Source organism: Epinephelus lanceolatus, chromosome 6 (assembly GCF_041903045.1).
Source record: "Epinephelus lanceolatus isolate andai-2023 chromosome 6, ASM4190304v1, whole genome shotgun sequence".
Lineage (NCBI taxonomy): Eukaryota > Metazoa > Chordata > Actinopteri > Perciformes > Serranidae > Epinephelus > Epinephelus lanceolatus.
In genome coordinates, this window is record NC_135739.1 from 20,246,944 (window position 1) to 20,264,903 (window position 17,960).

At 41.5% G+C, this 17,960-nt stretch overlaps 4 protein-coding genes across 5 annotated transcripts in view; all 4 read right to left on the reverse strand.

Annotated features, from left to right (window-relative positions):
* lsm7 (LSM7 homolog, U6 small nuclear RNA and mRNA degradation associated) overlaps positions 1-17,960 on the reverse strand; it is a 284,833-nt gene that overhangs the window by 210,236 nt on the left and 56,637 nt on the right. The gene's annotated exons all lie outside the window — the stretch shown is intronic.
* Positions 274-9,371, reverse strand: timm44 (translocase of inner mitochondrial membrane 44 homolog (yeast)). The gene is made up of 13 exons (XM_033620725.2): positions 9,222-9,371; positions 8,576-8,680; positions 7,384-7,587; positions 7,208-7,288; positions 6,960-7,109; positions 6,678-6,814; positions 5,577-5,662; positions 4,158-4,250; positions 3,642-3,766; positions 3,148-3,198; positions 2,877-2,966; positions 1,899-2,009; positions 274-1,045 (listed from the first exon to the last, which is right to left on the reverse strand). The coding sequence occupies exons 1-13, from the start codon at positions 9,249-9,251 to the stop codon at positions 926-928; spliced, it is 1,383 nt and encodes a 460-aa protein (XP_033476616.1). The 5' UTR covers positions 9,252-9,371; the 3' UTR covers positions 274-925.
* LOC117253949 (heterogeneous nuclear ribonucleoprotein M) lies at positions 9,578-13,797 on the reverse strand. 2 transcript variants are annotated; one of them, XM_033621857.2, is made up of 13 exons: positions 13,658-13,797; positions 13,346-13,439; positions 13,017-13,253; positions 12,563-12,716; positions 12,392-12,441; positions 12,247-12,307; positions 11,771-11,884; positions 11,618-11,683; positions 11,199-11,267; positions 10,996-11,097; positions 10,286-10,869; positions 10,138-10,189; positions 9,578-10,045 (listed from the first exon to the last, which is right to left on the reverse strand). In XM_033621857.2, exons 2-13 carry the CDS (start codon positions 13,409-13,411, stop codon positions 9,882-9,884), a joined length of 1,719 nt encoding a protein of 572 aa, XP_033477748.1. In that variant the 5' UTR covers positions 13,412-13,439; positions 13,658-13,797; the 3' UTR covers positions 9,578-9,881. The 2 variants fall into 2 exon arrangements, with proteins under 2 accessions (XP_033477748.1, XP_078024916.1); XM_078168790.1 differs by lacking the exon at positions 10,996-11,097.
* On the reverse strand, positions 14,314-17,448 carry LOC144463670 (heterogeneous nuclear ribonucleoprotein M-like). The gene is made up of 3 exons (XM_078168794.1): positions 17,152-17,448; positions 16,093-16,274; positions 14,314-14,443 (listed from the first exon to the last, which is right to left on the reverse strand). The coding sequence occupies exons 1-3, from the start codon at positions 17,232-17,234 to the stop codon at positions 14,367-14,369; spliced, it is 342 nt and encodes a 113-aa protein (XP_078024920.1). The 5' UTR covers positions 17,235-17,448; the 3' UTR covers positions 14,314-14,366.

Genomic DNA, 17,960 nt, shown 5'->3' on the forward strand with positions numbered 1-17,960 from the left:
ATGGAAGCTAAATTCCACTCAAAGCAAATGAGTGCTCTAGCCGTGCTCTGGAAATACAACTGTAAAAACTCACTCCGAAACAGCATTTTTCCCAAAGGAAATATAGCGAACACTGAAATCCCACTTGAGGAATTAATTTTACAAAAAATAATTAGCAACTGCCCCAGAAGCAATCACATGACATCCTGTGGATCAGAAGAGAAGCTTAACCACGTGCAGGGTACAGAGGGTACAAAATACTTGATAGAAATGTATTTTCAAAAATGTCTGTTAGTGTGAAAAACAGGGGTCATTCTTTATTTTTCATAATAAATATAGACTTTCTCACATCTGAATAATTACAGTGGACTATTATCATACAAACAAGGGTCAAGGAGAGCACTGATTGGCCACAACACCACCACCCACTATGATGACGACGCCTCAGAGAAGAAGAGAGAGAGTGTGAGGGACTGGTGGACAGAGGAAAATCATTTTTGACATACTGACATCAAGGAGCTCCCTTGATTCCCACATTTTTCTCCTATTCATAATAAAAGAACCCAGGTTAGAAGAATTCATGTACTCCTTAATGCTAACAACAGTTGCCCTGCACCATGCAGCTTCAATACATTGAAAGGCATTGCAGAAAGTAATGAGTGTTGTTGGTAGTCTACTGCCCCCTAGTGAGAGCCACAGGAATAGTTAGAGGCATTCAGAGATCCCAGGGATTGCAGTGACTGAACCCAAAGCCAGCATACTTAAAAAAGGAGCAGTGAAGCACCTAGCGTTTAGCAGCACTACTCCACAAAATTTCCATTGTGAAATGAGCCCATGTCCCACGTGTCTGTCCACGTCCCCCTCCCCTTCTTCCCAGCCAGCTCCAGGGCCTGCTCGGGTACAGTATGTTCTCTCTCTCTGAGTGTCTTGGGCGTATCAAAGAGTCTTAGAGGATCTGTTCGGTGCTAGAGGCAGAGATGTCAAGTAGTCTCCAGGCAGCATGAGGGTTGAGCTCCTCCTGGTCTCGACACAGAGCCCACACGTACATCATCCTGATCACTTTTTCCTGAAGGGAGAGAAACAGATGGGTGCACTTATTCTTAACTGTTCAACTGTGCGTCATTACTGTAAGAGAGGAAAGACAGACACACTTTAAATGGGATTTTAGACAAATCAAAGCTATTCTGTGATTATGTTAGCCTAATGTAATGTCGGTATGGGTTATATATACAAGTCAATGTACTCGTGAAAATGATTTAGCCACCCGGGAGTGATGACTCAGACTATTTTTGAGTTAGCTGTGCCCAGTCAATACCTCGCTGGCCCATTTGTCTCCACAACCAAAAAAGTTTGAAAGAAGAAAAAGACTTAAAAGTCTGTGACCAGATGAGGAATACCAGTGAGAGGATGAGAGGAAGAGACACTTAATACTGTAGTCCGTAAGGACAGAGTCTGGATTCAGCTGATAAAACAGAACATCCACCATTAATCCTCTTGCAATAGTCTTTTAATCTAAGCACTGGGCAGATGCCAGCTGCATGGTACTGAGTGGATACCTTGACCTCTTTACCAATCACAGGTGTCCCCGAGGGGCCCTGAGTGGACCACACGGCTGATTTATAACCAATAAAGCTATAGTCCTGGGTCTTGGGTCTTAATAAATAAAAGCCATGCCCAAATAAAAAGTGGCTTAATTGTCTCCTAACATTCTCTGTTGGTGCACATTTGTGATTATGACAAAATGCCAGCTAAAGCTTTGTGTTATTTCTACAACATTACATGCCACAAATGCAATTACATTTACATTTGTTGTGTTATAGATGCTCTTTAACTTTATCACACAGCAGACTCTTGAAAATCAGATTGATGTGTTTGTATTCTGTATCTATCTGTGTATGTGTGACTCATGTGTGACTCACAGGGTCTCCTTCCACCACCTCTCCTTTGGTGTTTCGGATCACCATGACCAACTGAGCCTGGAAGGTGATAATCAGCACTGGACCCTGATCCATCATCTTCCCCATGGCCAGCTGGAGAAGAGAATTACATATTCACTTCACTGAACCACAAAGCATTATCTTTAGATAGCACTGAAGTGCTGATGTGGCTCAAGATAGACCTAAAAATACAGGAATTATGGTTGATAGAGTTTCTGCAAGGGCTAAAATGGTTCCACTCAAACACAAAATACAGAACATTTTTAAAGACCAGTGACACTTGCTCATAACTTGTCCATACATTTGACAACACTGATATTTGCCTGACTTGGTTGCATGCTTTAATTTAGCATATGTGCAAACTTTTGTCTGTCCCTGCAGATCACCATATACATAGTAACCACAAGCTCTTCAAGTCAAAGTGACACAATTGTGCATTAAAATGGCTTAAATCTGACTGTTAGTGTTGTTATTCTCGGAGATGACTTCGGGCTTTTTCCACTCTAAGTTGGAGGTTTTTTTTTCAACTCAAGGAGTTCAGAGCGCTCTGGCAAAAATGCCAGGCGCACAGAACGCGGATATGTGAGGTGCGTCATAACGCAAAAAACTGTGAACAAAAAGCTTAATTCTCATTAAAACAATTCCAAAAAGCTGCCTCCAGCTGCTAAAATGCTTTCTGTGATCGAGGCCTTAAACTGATAACCACAACCTGTTTCATTTGTTTATGAAAATGTATTTTACTTTATTTGGTTTGTAAAAATATTCCAACCAGCAACTGTCATTTAGACCAGCAGCTACTGACAGGAGGCCAAAACTCTAGACATTTCAGTGCCTACCAGTACACCTGTATTAATTGCAGACTGTGTTAACTGAGATTTAGTAAAACCTGGAAGTGTTGTGCAGTGTCAATACTCAAGGTTTCATTATTCATCTTGCGTAGTGTATTCTGGATAAACTTACATCAATATTGTCGATGTCCAGGATCTGAGAGTGGAACTGCAGTCCCATGGCCTTGGCTTGCTGAATCGGGTGTGCCAGCTGGCTGTATGTCTGCACACGCAATGTGGAGAAAAAAGATAACATAAGACATTTCATAAACAGCTACCCACCCAATGAGTGTACCAGTTTCACCACAGTGCTCTGTGGGCAGTCTGACTGCCGTCTTTACATATCAGTAAAAAAAGAGGCCTATGGTATCTGTGTTTCAGCTCCTGTGTGAGAGAGGTCGTACCGCTTCATAACACCAGTCCTTCAGTACCTCCAGCTCCCCTCTGATCATCGCCTGCATGGAGACAGACCAAACATCAGCATATAAAGAACAAGACTTATTCCCCCAAGATGCACCACAGTGCGCCACATGAAGTCATCAAACTGTACAACTCCTCCCTCTCAGTGTCAGACACTGAGTCAACAGAAGTGCACTGGGACTTAATTCACTCATCAGCATTTATAATTCATAATTATCCATTATATTTCAGCTGTGCAATAGTGACTTAAAGGTACAATTATCCCTTGCAACACTGATTTTTATTTGTACATCTTGATCCAAAAATCATAATTTCATTGACTGTAATTCAATGTTGCATAAAAATAAAACATTTCCTGTCAGAAAGATCATCTGCCGTTTGTCCCAACTTGATCTATTCATACAAAACATCTCTCAAATGGATAAAATGATTCAGTTACACAGTCACTGGTTCCAGCATCATTTGCACTGTAACATACCTCCAGTATATTGGGGATGATATCTCGTTCACACTGCTTAAGGAAAGAATCTTTGTCAAAGGTTGGATCCACTTTCAAAATCTCTGTTAGTACTTCAGACATCTCCGTCTTGGAAAACAGCCCACCTGGACACACATGAACATTGACAGGAAACACACGGCATTTAACAATCAGATAATGAGCAGGTGAGCAGACTGCAGCTAAGTAGTTTTGTGTTTCACTTACAACAAATGCATTGTGTATTTGCTGATGTCCAATGATCTACTGCTGTACTCGTAACATGTCTTACTACAGCTATACATTCTGTACTGATCACTAAAGTTTAAATCACTTTAAATCTGCCTTTATGTAAAAATGAAAATAATTATCTTTGAGTGGTAGAACGTTATCTTTTCAGAATTTATATGTACCTGTAGATACCCTCAAGTACACACAACTTTGCATGTTTTCTGTTAGACAATGATTCAACCTCTCAGTGTGATTAATGCAGACTACATTCAACCAGAGGTCTCTCACCTATGATGTCAGTCATCTTGTCGGTGACAGCACGAGATGCTCTAATGAGGACGTTGTCACTCTCATCATACTTCATCTTCATCTCAAAGAACCCTGCAGTGAACGCAAGAAGGAGAGGTTTAAAGTTGAAAACAAAGGCTTCAATCTCCTTCACACACACACATACACACACAAGTCTTAGTCTAAGTTCATACACAGAGATAGACGTAATTCTTGGTGTCAAAAATATGAAATCCCACAGGGCCTGCTGGTTAGACAATGTGAGGAATGAAAAGGCGGAAAAATTGAGGCTCAGCAAAAGGCTGTTGTGCATCGCTGCTGGGTGATTGATGAATTATGGTGTGGTTCCAATACATATCCTGATAGATAAACATAAACACACACATCGATTCAGTCCACTCACACAAACACACACACACACACACACACACACACACAACATGTAGCCTATTTAGCAAGGTTGGGCTATGGTGCAAAACTTTCCCACTAGACACCAAAGCTTTTAAACAGAACTTATACCATGTGAGTGCTGCGGGTGGGTTTATTTATGCTGTGTAAGATATTGTGCAGTCATATGAAATCCCATATTACCACTTCCACTGCAGATACAGAGGGGCAATTATTTTGCAGGCTTAAATCAGCCCAAAAAGCAGATCTGCTGTAGATTTATCCTGTTACTGAATCCTGATGTTCTGGGTCACAGTACTTCACAGTATTTAGGAGAGTAAAAAGTGTTGACGCTGCAACAGCATCTATGGAAATCCACATAGCTGCAGACCTGCTGACTCTGCACAATGTCCTCACTGTAACCCCGGTAATTTTTTTCACCTGTCCACACATAATTAATCATCAGTGCTGTTTCCCCTACTAATGTGCATAATATCGATTAAATCAGCACAGTGATGTTCATTTTTTAACACCCCTGTGTTACACACTCTCCACCGGATCCAATAGCAGCACCTTCTTTAAACAGGCACTTTCAGCACATGCTGATTAGTGAGCTTCGTGAGCTTAAAGGTTAATAAAGTGTTCCACGACATCAAGGCTCAGGCACAAATATATCTTACATGAGTTTTAGCACTTGGACAACTTTGCTATAGATTCATTTATCTAACCAGAGCTGTGTAACACTTACAACAATAGCAGCATCACATGCAGGACAACCTGAATGATGAGCATACCGAAAAATTCTTGCAAACTGATTACCCACATTGTTGTTTAACTTAAACATTACTCTGCAAATCAAGTAGAGTGGAGGTTCCCCATTTCATTTATGACTCTTTTCCCACACAGAATTGTATATTTATCATATCACTGACTGTGCATGCAACACAAAACTGCTGGTACACTCATTAAATGCTGAGTATAAGTAAACAGACAATGATGAAGAAAGAGACAGAAAGAAAAAGAGGTCCTTACTGTTGAAGACCATATTGTTGTCTTTGAAGTCCTTCCACTGCTGGTACCATTTTGAGTCTTTGTGGAGCACCACACCCATAGCTTCCCTGAAGAACACACACAATAAAGCTTCAAACAGTGGGCCGAGGGAAACAGGTGTCTGTGTTGCTGCACTCATTCTGACCATCACATTTAACCATATTGACCAAGGGAGGAAGACATTGCTGTATTCACAGCAAGAACAGTATAGGAACACTATCAACATTCAGCCTTGAGAATTGTAACTAAGACCCAGACACAACACACCAGCATCAAAGAGCTAGTGGCAACAAAGGCTGACTGTTGCGCCGCCTCATGGCGCCTGTGTTTCAGCCAAAAAATTGCACTTGAACACAACACAAAGATTACAGCCAACGGCCAACTAGCCCATATGTTCTGCACCTGCATGAGAGGAAATAACTCTTCATTGCAGCATTTGTCATTAAAAAAGGAAAGACCAACAGGATGGATTGTAGACACTTATTAGCTAGATGGCAAATCAACAACACAACCTGATGTTGAAAGAACAAATGATATTTACTGCACGCCAGCAACCAATGACATGAACAATTACTACCGTTTCTGCTAGAGCTCAATGGCTAAAAGAATAATCTTACATAATATAACAAGACTGTTTCAATCTCATGCTCACTTGACTTTAGTTGTTTGTTTGCTCTCCTCACTTTTGTTTCTCTTCTCTGAACTGAGCTGAACTGCCAGTCAGAGTGATACCGTCTCTAAGGCACATTTAACATGCTAAATTGTCCGGAAAAAGCAGACAAGGCAAACTAGTGCCAATGGTGTGGGACACACAGCAAAAACTAGGGAAACAGACGCTCACTGACAGCTCGACCTCGACTGACGGTGTGTCAGGGCTCAATAGTGTCCCTAATAGTAGTTCAGAAAGAGAGTGTCTTGGTACCTGACCAGATGTGATTCTAAGCTTTTCAGCTTTAAGTTGGTTTCACTTCCTGCATTTTTAATAATAATGTATGGAGCCATATAAGTGTTATCAGCTGTCTCTCTGAACCCGAGAGGCTTCCCCATCTCAGTATCGGGGCAAAGCAGAGGGCACTCACGTACTCGTTGGCTTCGAAGACCTTGCTGCCATCCCCTGCCCCCTTGGAGGAGAACTCACTCCTCTTCCTGAGTGTGGCCGGAGGCCGATAAGGGCCAGTGTGACCCAGGTCACCGATCTCTTTCTTCACACTCTCCATGCCCTGAAAACAGAAGAAAGGATTGGGTTTCAATGATCATGCATTTTCATTATTCAAGAGACACATAAACCAGTAACTGCAGGTTGACTTTCAGTAAACGAGGAAATATATCTGCACCATAACCACCATAACCACAGTGACTTCATACCTGTGATATTGCTCTGAACGCACCCGTCTTCCCCAGCATCTCTCCACCTTTAGAGACGGACTCTGCTGAGGTCTTTGCTGTTTTGGCTGCTTCCTCCATTCCATCCTTGATTTTCTTCCCAATTTCTGAACGACTGACCTCCTCTAGGCCCTGTACACACACAGAGTGACCCATTGTTAGAGTGGATCGATCAGATTAGATTGGATATCTATTATATGACATCTGATTGAGATACTGAGCACATTTACCTCTTTAACTGTCTCAGAGAGGTGTTCCAACTTCTTCTTGAGAACATCGGAGGTCTTCACTGTTTCAGACTCTATAGTTTTCTGGGAAATAGACAGCGTATTGGTAAACCTAATGCTAGTTTTTCATTACAAAATGGATAGAAGCTGTGTTTTTGTGCGTGTGGCCAAATACTCACATATTTCCTTCGAGCTTGTTTTAATGCATCTGACTCCTCCAGTTTTTTGGCCTCTTCTCGGAACTTCTTGATGTTTTCTTTCATCTCCTTGTTCTTGTTCAGCTCCTGCTTGATGTTGTCCAAAAGCTCCCCCATGAAACCTTTCCTGCCTCCGCCTCTCTCCCCTGACAAGTGCCGTACCTGCAGAAGGGGTGACTGAAGCACCTTGTTGGTATGAATAAGAAAAAAAACATGCTGTTAATTTACTCCAAGCGTGTCTGGAACAGTTCAATTAAACCTAAGCGTATGGCTTGCAGGGGATGTGTGCCCTACTACTCAAGATATCTTGATAAAATTACAGTATGAAACAAGCATAATAGCTTGCAAAGCCAGCAGCAGCACATGATAGATATGCACTATAGTACGGTTCATGCCAAGAGCTGATGTTTCTGCTAATGTGTGCTTCCTTCAGAGCTCTAAAAATGTCAATTCAGATGCCAGCTCATGGAATAAAGTCTATATCTGTCATTTGAAAGTGCTCTATATTTTTTTTTTTTTTACAAATTAATGCAGTCTAATACACGAATCCTGCAATAAATCCTGCTTTCCACTATTTTCGATACCACAGGGGAAAACTGGCATTGAGGGCATACAAGTTAAAATATTTATCAAAAGAGAATTATAATAATGCAAAGACATGACAACAATTACTTATTTTGTTGGTTAGTGGCAGAAAACAGCAGGAAAGTGCAGCAGGTACTGGTGTGCTGATGCTGCAGAAAGTGTACCAATGTACCAATTAATCTATATTTTTGACAACACTAAATGGCAGGTGTTTCTGTTTCTTTAATAACTTTAAGGGTAGGCCAAATAATAGGAAAAACCTCTCCATAGTCAAATCAACACCTCTTTAAAATAGTTTTAACAAAGACTGTACTTCATGAAGGAAGGATTAATTACATGACAGTTGTAGTAGACTGCATTAGTACTACCCAAGTGAACCCAATGCTGGCAACTGACTCTGATTATTCTGCTAGGTTACAACAACACTATCCAAAACCAAAAGTCATAAAAGCTTTTGGGGCTGAGAGTGTAACCCAACCTCACATCAGGAAACTCCTCCACAATGGCAGATAGTGACACATGGCCTGCAAAGAACAGAATATCCAGATGGAGATATGGAAGTAACTCAGCATATGTCAGGTGTTGGTACCTGTGGAGAGCAGGATAGGACCCCATGTATCCTGTAGACATTGGGTCTGTTGTGAAGTAGCAGGTAAGAGGAAGGGAATCTCACCAAGCCTCTTCTTACACACATCTGGAGACAGACACACGAAGTCACCCTCAAAACTTCAGTGGACTGCTCTGTAACCACGCTTAAGACAAAGCCTTTACAGTTGGTCATGTCATTAACAAACCACTTCCTGTACAAAACCTTGTAATATTTAACTGAAATGTCAGCGTTAAATGAGATTGGCATGTCATTAGTGTTGAAAGAAAAGCAGTAACAAAAGCCAATAAAGTAAGCGCGTTTATGATTTATAGACATATGCTTTGTTCAGTACAAGGCACGGAGGAAGTGTGAACATGCAGCTAGATGCCCAAAATGATATTTTACTTGGAAAAAGACTTCGACCTGCGCTTCAGAGTTCAAACACCGGCTCTAACGTTACAGCTGCACATTCAAAGAGCTAACTTAGCTAGCTAACGCTGTTAGCATTCCCGTCACGGAAATAAATAGTCAAACACTACCCATCACTGATGGCACTGGTAGTTCAGAAATACATTCTAAGTTCTCCCCTGGTCGATTGGTGGTGTTTAAATGCTTTTATTTAACACGAAAGCTCCCAAACACTCACCTGGTAACACTGACACAAGGGGGTCGCCATCTTGAATGTATTGCTATGACCTTCTTCCGGTGGTGACCTTCCATATCCACGAGGGAAGGGCTCGCGAGCTCATTCATTACCTCTAAAGCATGTTTTCACCCTGTATATTTTACATATTTCGTTTTAAAAAAAAAATGTATTATTCAATCACGTGCAGTGCTCTGTGCCTTTACACTAGCATCATCCTGATCATTACTACAGGGTCATTAAATGTTAAGAACACGTGACTACTCTCGCACGTGAAAGATTTTAGTTGATGACCTTAATTGTTCATTGACAAGCCTACTTGAGAGGCAATGCAGTAACACAAAAAACCCAACAAAGCATTTCAAATACTGAGGTTTATTTATCAAAACACCTTATAGAATAAAGGCAATGACAGGTGAAGCATGACAGGGAAAAAAAAGAATTAAAAATTTGGTCTCTAAAAAATAAAGTAAAATTTAAAGCAAAAACTAAAACACGTTCACTGGGACAAATCACTAACTAAAATAACATTTTCACTGTTACAAATATCTACCAAACCTATTCATATAATATGAATATGCTGAAGAGCAAGTCAGATGATACAGAGCATTTGGACATCCGGGACTAAATGAAACGTGATATGTGCGCCCCCAGACTCATAATTTATGCATTCCTATCAATCCTAACGTCAATTTCTCTTCCGTTCAGCCGGTAGCCGTTCATGGTCCGGCAGACACGCTCAGCAGTTTCAGGGCTGTCGAAGCGAACCACGCCGCAGCCCTTGGACTTGCCGTTCTCCATCTTAATATCAGCATACTGAACCATGCCTGCAGAGGGAAGAGTATCAATGTTCAGTCATTTAAATGTAAAAATGCATACAATAATTTATCTTTTATGAACAAACTATGGATGCTTTTACCGCATGTGTTGAAGGTGTCCTTAAGCATCTTCCAGTTGAAGTCAAATGGCAGCTGAAAAACAAAAATGATTCAAAATTAATTAGAGAGAATGAGAGAAAAGATACTCAAATTAATTAAAGCCCAACTACACTGCAGATAAATACTTACATTTCTGACAAAGATCTGACATCCCTTCCTGATATTGCCTCCTCCAGTTCCAGCCCCTCCAGCTCCACCAAAGGAATTACCACCAAATCCACGATCCATGTCAGCAGAGCGATCAAACTGGCCACCAACACCTCCAGATCCCATCCGATCCATGCCAGAGCTCATGCGGTCAAGGCCACCGGCGGAGAAGCGGTCAAGTCCTCCGGCAGAGCCCATGCGGTCGAAGCTGCTGGCCATTCTGTCAAGCCCGGTGTTGCCCATGCGATCCATACCCATCGGGGAGCCAAAGTCCAGGCCAGAACCCATGCGATCCAAACCAGACGGGCCTAAGCGGTCAAACCCAGCTGGGCCAAGGCGGTCCATGCTGGAGCTCATACGGTCCAGGCCAGGTCCAAGCCTGTCCATACTGGGCCCCAGCCGGTCCATCCCTGAGCCCATCCGGTCGAACCCAGAACCCAGCCTGTCCAGGTCAGACCCGCGGTCCATCCTGTCCATGCCCATCCGATCCATCCCACCCATGCGGTCAATGCTGGCTCCCAGGCGGTCCATTCCGGAGCTCATTCGGTCCATACCCATGGAGTTTCCTATACAAGCAAATTAATAAAAGAAACAATAAATAAAAGGTTGCAGCAACTGTCTTAGAAAAGGCGAGCATTACAACAGATGAGGCCAATCACAGGGATTTCCAACAAAATCCTTAAAATACTAACCCATTCCTCTTTCAAAGGACTCTCCAAAACTATTGCGAGACATTCCCATTTCATTTCGCCCAAACTCCCTGTCAAAAGCACCACCAATCCCACGGTCCATCTCTGACAATGCAAGAGATGAAACCATTAGAAATAGCCAGCAAACGTGAGATTGTTCCACGCTTGCTTTGGAGTGTTTAATACATCTTAAAATCTCTCCTTACCGTTCATTCTGCCCATTCCTGAAGAGCCAAAACGATCCATGTTGTTCATTCCTCCGAAGTTGTCCATTCCTGGAACAAAAAGAAAAGTCTTAATGAGGGTGCAAACAGAACTAGATGGACAGGCTGGGTATGGATATCTCAGGCCTTTATGATGCAGGATCTGGGTTGTAAAATATAATTTATTACTTATACAAATAGAATTTTTGCTGCACTCCGACTGTTAAGCAATTTGTAACCAAGTTAAAAACTTGTCGCAAATGTTTCCCAGTAACAGTTTCAGGTACTTGAATTATACCATGAACTGTGGAAAGTGTCTCAAATGATTCAGCTACAGGAAGTGTTGTTGGCTCTAACAGTAAATGCAGAAGTTGGGGTAAATACTTAACCAACCAAGCTACTTAAAGACCTTCAGAACATACCTCCTCCGCTGCCACCACCGCCTCCCATACGACCTCCCATGTTGCCAAAGCCCATGCCATCCATTCCTACAAGTAACAAGAGTAATGATAAGCCCCAGTTTTTTTACAGGTGTCTTTAATTGAAGAGTTAAACAAAACATTTGAGCTGGTTACCTCCAGGGCCCATGTTGCCCATTCCTCCACCACCACCACCTCCTCTGTTGAGCTGGGTAGCATCAATGGGCTGACCACCAGGTCCAAGTCCCAAACCAATACCACTCAGGCCACCTGAGCAAAGAAAATGGTTACGGTATGAAAACAGTCTACATAGGAAATGTCTAAACAAAAAAAAAAACAACAACAACAAAAAACTCATATCTACGTTATCAATACCGCAGGTATTTACTTTATTATGAGTGGCAAATGGTGTAACTGTTGCTACCTGGGTGTTTTCACTCTTCACCCAAAACAAATGTCACTGGTGTAGTTCTGCACCAAACTGAAGGAACTAAATTTACTTGCAGGATACTGAGATTATAACACTGACCGATCCTATACGTAATTCAATTGATTTTATACTCATTAATAGGGCATTTGTTATTTTTTATTGTTTTTACCCCAGTGAAAAAAAAAACTACATGTATACTTACGGGGAAGAGCAGCAGACCTGTTGTCGGGTGGTCCAAAATCTTTGGGCAGGGATTTCTCATCCTGAAGAAAAGCCAAAAAATACATTTAGACAATGCACTGCAATCACTGTGTGATCCAATGTACAGTGAGGATCAATCAACTTACCAGTTTGACGTGCATGACTCTGTTGAACAACAGCTGCCCATTGAACATAGCTGTGAAATCATTAAGGAAAGTGTACCAGAGACATTTTGAATCAATGAGATTCTATTGAATTAACATTCTGTGGACACAAAACACAAAGGGATTCCCAATCAAACACTTTGAAAAGGATACAGACAGCCTGGACTGCTTCAATAGGCATATCAAATGTCACTGTGCCCATGCCTCTGCTTTTCCCATCCTTGTCCTCCAGAATGTCGGCCCTCACCACCATGCCCGCCATGCTGAATACCTCTTTCAGCTTCTTCCAGCCAACCTTGTAGTCAAGCTGTAGGCACAAGACACAATTTTAGGGGTGGTTACTTGTTCCATCTACAGGTTAAGGCAAAAAGACACGTCAGACTTAACTAAGGTTTCTTGCAAACAATAATACTGATTAAATTTACAGCTAAATGTTGAAACCATTATTCAGGAATGTTATTTTAATCAAATAAACCACCACTTCTTTAGTAGCTGCAATTTCTAAAATCTATTTTCTGCCTCTCTTCATATGACTTAATTCTATACTTTCTACGTACTTTTTTTTTGCAAAGTTAAACAATCAATGGGAAAACTCTGGAAGTCTCACATTAGCCACAAAGACAGTGCTGCCAATCCTGCCAGCCTGGAGACCATGGATGATCTCATTGGGGATGTTGGGGTTGTTCATCAGGCTAGGAGGAATATTGACCATGGGTCCAGTTGGTCCAGGGCCCATTCGATCCATGTTCATGCGATCCATTCCTCCCATCCCGCCGTGGCCTCCTGGAGGGCCTCCACCTTGACTCTTGTTCATTTCTCTTTGAGCAATCACACCATCAGGGTCCTGGGCAAAAAAGCATGAACACATGACTCAGAAAAACCAGCAACTCACATTTTACGGTCTTTGTCTTTCTGTTCATTTTTGCTGTGGCCTACCTCTTTCACTTTTAGGGGTCGTCCATTGAGGTTGTGCTTGTTGACCTTCTCCACTGCTTTCCTCATTAGCTCTTCGGTCCTAAACTCAACAACACTGACAGAGATATACAGTATATCCTGTGAGAGAGCTAAATAAACAAACTCAGATTTTTAACAACTACCCTCTCCAAACATCTGTCTTTAACATGGACACTGGTGCATGTGTTTTTGCTTGGTTAACATGAATAGGATAGCAACATTTCTATTTGGTTAATCTGAGAAGCACTGACACAAACAATTGAAAATTATAATAGATAAATAGAGACTACTTACGCACAACCCTTTGTTGATTGAAGACATCAGAACAGGCCGCACCAAAAGGAGTAAACAATAATTCAAATTAGTAAAAGCAATGGTTATAATAGAAGCTGAAATTGACACAAAATGCAAGTAAAATAAAGAATTTCATGCACAATCAAAAATTCATCACACAAGCCTACAGCCTTGGCCACAACTCTGTGCTTCCAAATAAAATTACAATTTTGACATCTCACATTTTTTTTCTCAGTCACTACCACAATGCAGACAAGTCTGGTGAATATTACGGCGTATTTTTCCCCAACATCCAAAAGGCAGAAAATCCAGGGAGATAGGATTCCCCGCAACTAAGATATTGGAGGTAACATTTCCAGTGAAGCAGTTCTACGGAATGAGTTATATTTTACGACCATCTAACAGCCTTGTAACAACCTCTTGCAGACTAGACCCCTTTAGTTCACGAGGAGCAAATCCAGCAACCAAAGGGACATTGTCAGATACTGCAATCCCACAGGATTGGCTACAAAGCTGAAGTCCTTTTGAAAGGGCATCAACCCTCGGGATGACCTCAAGCCAGTGCCACAAACGACACCAGATAAAACACACCTCCGGCATGTCAACATCTCACACACCCCACCAGGTTTCTGAAGCTTAAAAATTCCCAACAATGAAAATAAAGACACCAAAGCTGACAAACACAGGTTTGTCTAGGATTATTCATGTTTTATTTGTATGTATTTGCACTTACCCTCGATTTGCCTTCTGCGTCCATTAAGTGTTCCACGTACGTTACCTCACCCACTACAAATCAGATTCCAGAGACGACACACACCAAGGGGAGAGAAGCCGAGAGAACAATGGGGGTTTAGAGCAGACACAAAAGTAGGGTGGCCGGTGACAGTGAGCTCAGACTGCCAGTCCTGCGCCTTCCCCCAGCACCTCAGCAGCAGCACAATATGGTACAGGTCTACAAAAAGCAAGCTTGGGTCTTTTAAAAAAAAAAAAAAGTAAGACTTCTTAGCCTGTCCTTGTTGGAATTCCCGAAGCACCAGAAGCAATAGACTGAGGACAACAACTGTTGAGATGGCCATCAGCCTGCCTATTTGGATATAATGCCGTGAACACCACCTTCTACCTTAAGAAAATTAACCCAAAAATTTCTAGTAGGCAAAACCCATTCAATACCTCAGTCCATTTCATTGCAAACCTGTGCATACTTTGTGAAATGTCGCCATTTTAAACATCAGGCCGATGCATCCATTCACTCGCCCATCAACTGAGCCTATGAGGACACCTACAGCTTGAAAACTAACCATAATCCTAATGAATGCAAGCTCTTAGGTGAGAGAAACTTATCTAACTGCAAACCTGTTCTTAAAGAGGACCTGTTCCTTAAGCGCACAATCAGAATTTTGATTCAGCGTCGACCACAGCCACGCCTGCGTTCCAGATCACGTGTCTGTTCAACGAATGGACATCAGTGACCAAACCTCTAGAGACAAGGACAGTGCATAAGAAGTTGCTTCATTTTGTAGACCTGTACCCCAAAGAAATCCCCAACGCATAGCCGTGTTTGGCACAACATGGAGATCTGCTGAGAAAACATTTGCTTGTCAAGGTCACACCTAAAAGAGAAAATGCAATTTAACTCCAGTCAGTTGTAATACAACGAATACCAGGCTCTCCTTCTGAAAAAGGATTGTACCTTTCTTAACACATGCTTTAACTTCAAGAAAATGCCAATGAGATGCATTACTTAATACATCAAACACTTTCCAATACCCCATAACTACAAGTACTTTCACATGAGTAACAGCACATGTAAACCCATATTGCACATTTAAGATAACTTAAGGGTAATCCCTGCTGAAGGTTGCTGCATCACAAATGATATCATTTGACAGGTCTCCAAAATTTTTAATTATTTATAAATCATGAGAGCTCAGGTTTTTACCATTACTTAGATGTTACAACTGAGAGCAACTCGTCCCTTGTTTCTGGGCAAAGTCATTACATTGCGGCGATGTACTGTACGTTTTTTCATCATTTTTCAGGGAAAAGCATCTCAATATGCCACTCATGATACCAAGCCATGGGGTTTTCACAGTAATGGACGGCTTTAAACATGTACAACCCGCACTTCACAAAACCACAATAGGTTTTAGTAATCTCGATGGAGAATAAATGTTCAGTATAACATCCAGGTTCAAAGCACTTGTGCAAGTCTGCAGCAACTCCTTTGTTGACAGACAAATGAGAGGGACCTCGTCCAAAACCTTTGTTCCAGATATCTCCCACGAGATCAAGCAACATTGTACAACTTAAGGGTCTGCACAAATTCCCAAAAGCCCTTCAGAGCAGCAGAGGTCAACAAAATGACCCTGGATGCTGCATCTTTATTTAATCATGTCCAAAGTTGACTCAGTCTATCCCTTATCCATAAACCTTACCTTTTTCTTTCATCAGGTCTTTAAGAGCTTGCCATTTGACATCGTATGGTATGTTGCTGACAAACACGCGGTATCGTTTGTTCACGTTTCCATAGGGTTCATAGCGACCGCCTCCACCTCTCTTCTGGGGCCTCTCCTTCCTGCTGGAACTGGGCTCATGCTTGGCTTTCCCATTCACTTCTCTGTATAAAGACATAAGTTAACAATGATTAAATCAAATGCTTTTATAATCAAGCCCACATATGCAAAGAATTAAGCATGATTAGATTACCAGGCGTGAAATCAAAAGCTAGAAAAACAGCTTCTGGGGACATTTAACTGTAAGTAATTTTACTGCAGGCACATTTAGTGGTACCTGGCTGCTATTTGTTACAAGGTAAAATACTTAATACCATAACACAGGCTGCACCATTTGGACTTCCACTCATTCATTGTTCTTCAGAAGGGCCAAAGCTTTTCATTAACTTTTTCTCAAAAAAGATTTAAATACTTGAGTTACAACTCAGTATTACACCTACTGATCCTACCAAAACGTGTTAAAAAGGTATTATGCAGAAACAATTTCAATGCACTAAGCTGTAATGGAAGTCTGCAACTGTTAGCCATCGACACACTCGCACTAAAGCCGCATGACCAGGCCGCTCTTTGGACGTAGTGGGCCTGAATTACAGCTACGTTAGTGAAATAACGTTATATTACTTTGTATATTTAGATATATATGCCTTCAAATGGAAAATAAAACACTTACTTATTTTACATTTAAAAAGTAGCTTTCTGAACTTAAGATACTCTATGTTCGGTAAAATGGGTGGGTTCTTCCGGTAAATAGACGGGTCCCAAACACACACCTCCAACAGAGGATAACCGCACAGCTTTATAACAAACTTTAAATGCACATTGGGCCTTCATCTATGATTGCCTCATAAGAATACAACTAATATAACATTTTCACGAGAGACTGGTCGAAGCACGACATTCATGGATCTAAATAATTGCGGCTAACTCTGTGATTAGCTATGTTGCAAGCGCCAACAAAGGAACCTCGATGAATGGACTTGCCCCGTCTGCTGCTGCTGCGGCGGAGGCGCCTGCTGGCCTGCTTTCTCGGTCACGTTCGTATTTTCGGTCTGCTCGGTAGACATCTTGTTGCGCAGTTATTATCTTGCTTAATCAAACTGTTATATTAGACTATCTTCGTTGATATTAACAAGCGAATCGTCTTCTTGGTAAAAAAAAAATGATAGCACGGACCACCTCTGCGACACCAGCCAACGAAAATGGCGGAGAGAGAACTAGTGTGAGCAGGAACAACGAATGCTGGGAATTTTAAATCTAAGGATGACTTCCGGTGTGTCCTTTAAAAGTAAAAGTGGTCACGGCACAAAGAGGATTTTCAAATTAAAAGTGCTCGGAATGCAGACAGATAAATGCTAGAAGATTAAAGGGGAATACCAACAATATTAAGAATTCCAATATGTTATTTTGTGAGCTAACATGAGCTACTCTCTCTCTCAAAGCTAGAAAACAGAGAAGTAAGTTTCAGCTTGTGATGTCATAAAGTCTGAAGCTGAATGGGAGTATATAAATCTCAAAATGAGCTTTATTCTATTGTGGTGTTTCCAGTTCTCAAGCAGAAAATACCTATATACTCAAAACATTCCCCTGGGTGCTCCCAGTGTCATATAACATCTTTCCCACTTCATTATCTGTGATGCAGCTCCAGACTTTATGACTTACGACATCACACATTTGAGTTTTAGCACTCTAGTTCCTGGATTTGGGGAAGAGTTGTTTTTTTTCTAATATTAATGAACTGTCTGAGATCATAGGAATAATGTGTATGGGTTTTAAAAATGACTGTAGGTTCC

Bases quoted from the DNA above. Each gene is read 5' to 3' on its own strand.
- timm44 (XM_033620725.2), bottom strand. From the start codon at position 9,251: ATGGCGACCCCCTTGTGTCAGTGTTACCAG. The intron at 2,010-2,876 runs GTAAGTTTATCC...TCTCTTCTCCAG, and splicing joins TGGACATCGACAATATTGAT to CTGGCCATGGGGAAGATGAT. The intron at 1,046-1,898 runs GTGAGTCACACA...CTCTCCCTTCAG, and splicing joins AGGTGGTGGAAGGAGACCCT to GAAAAAGTGATCAGGATGAT.
- LOC117253949 (XM_033621857.2), bottom strand. From the start codon at position 13,411: ATGAGGAAAGCAGTGGAGAAGGTCAACAAGCACAACCTCAATGGACGA. The intron at 12,717-13,016 runs GTGAGACTTCCA...TTGTGCCTACAG, and splicing joins GCACTGTCTTTGTGGCTAAT to CTTGACTACAAGGTTGGCTG. The intron at 12,308-12,391 runs GTAAGTTGATTG...GCTTTTCTTCAG, and splicing joins GAGTCATGCACGTCAAACTG to GATGAGAAATCCCTGCCCAA.
- LOC144463670 (XM_078168794.1), bottom strand. From the start codon at position 17,234: ATGTCTACCGAGCAGACCGAAAATACGAACGTGACCGAGAAAGCAGGC. The intron at 16,275-17,151 runs GCAAGTCCATTC...GTCTTTATACAG, and splicing joins CCGCAGCAGCAGCAGACGGG to AGAAGTGAATGGGAAAGCCA. The intron at 14,444-16,092 runs GTAAGGTTTATG...TCTGATTTGTAG, and splicing joins AGACCTGATGAAAGAAAAAG to TGGGTGAGGTAACGTACGTG.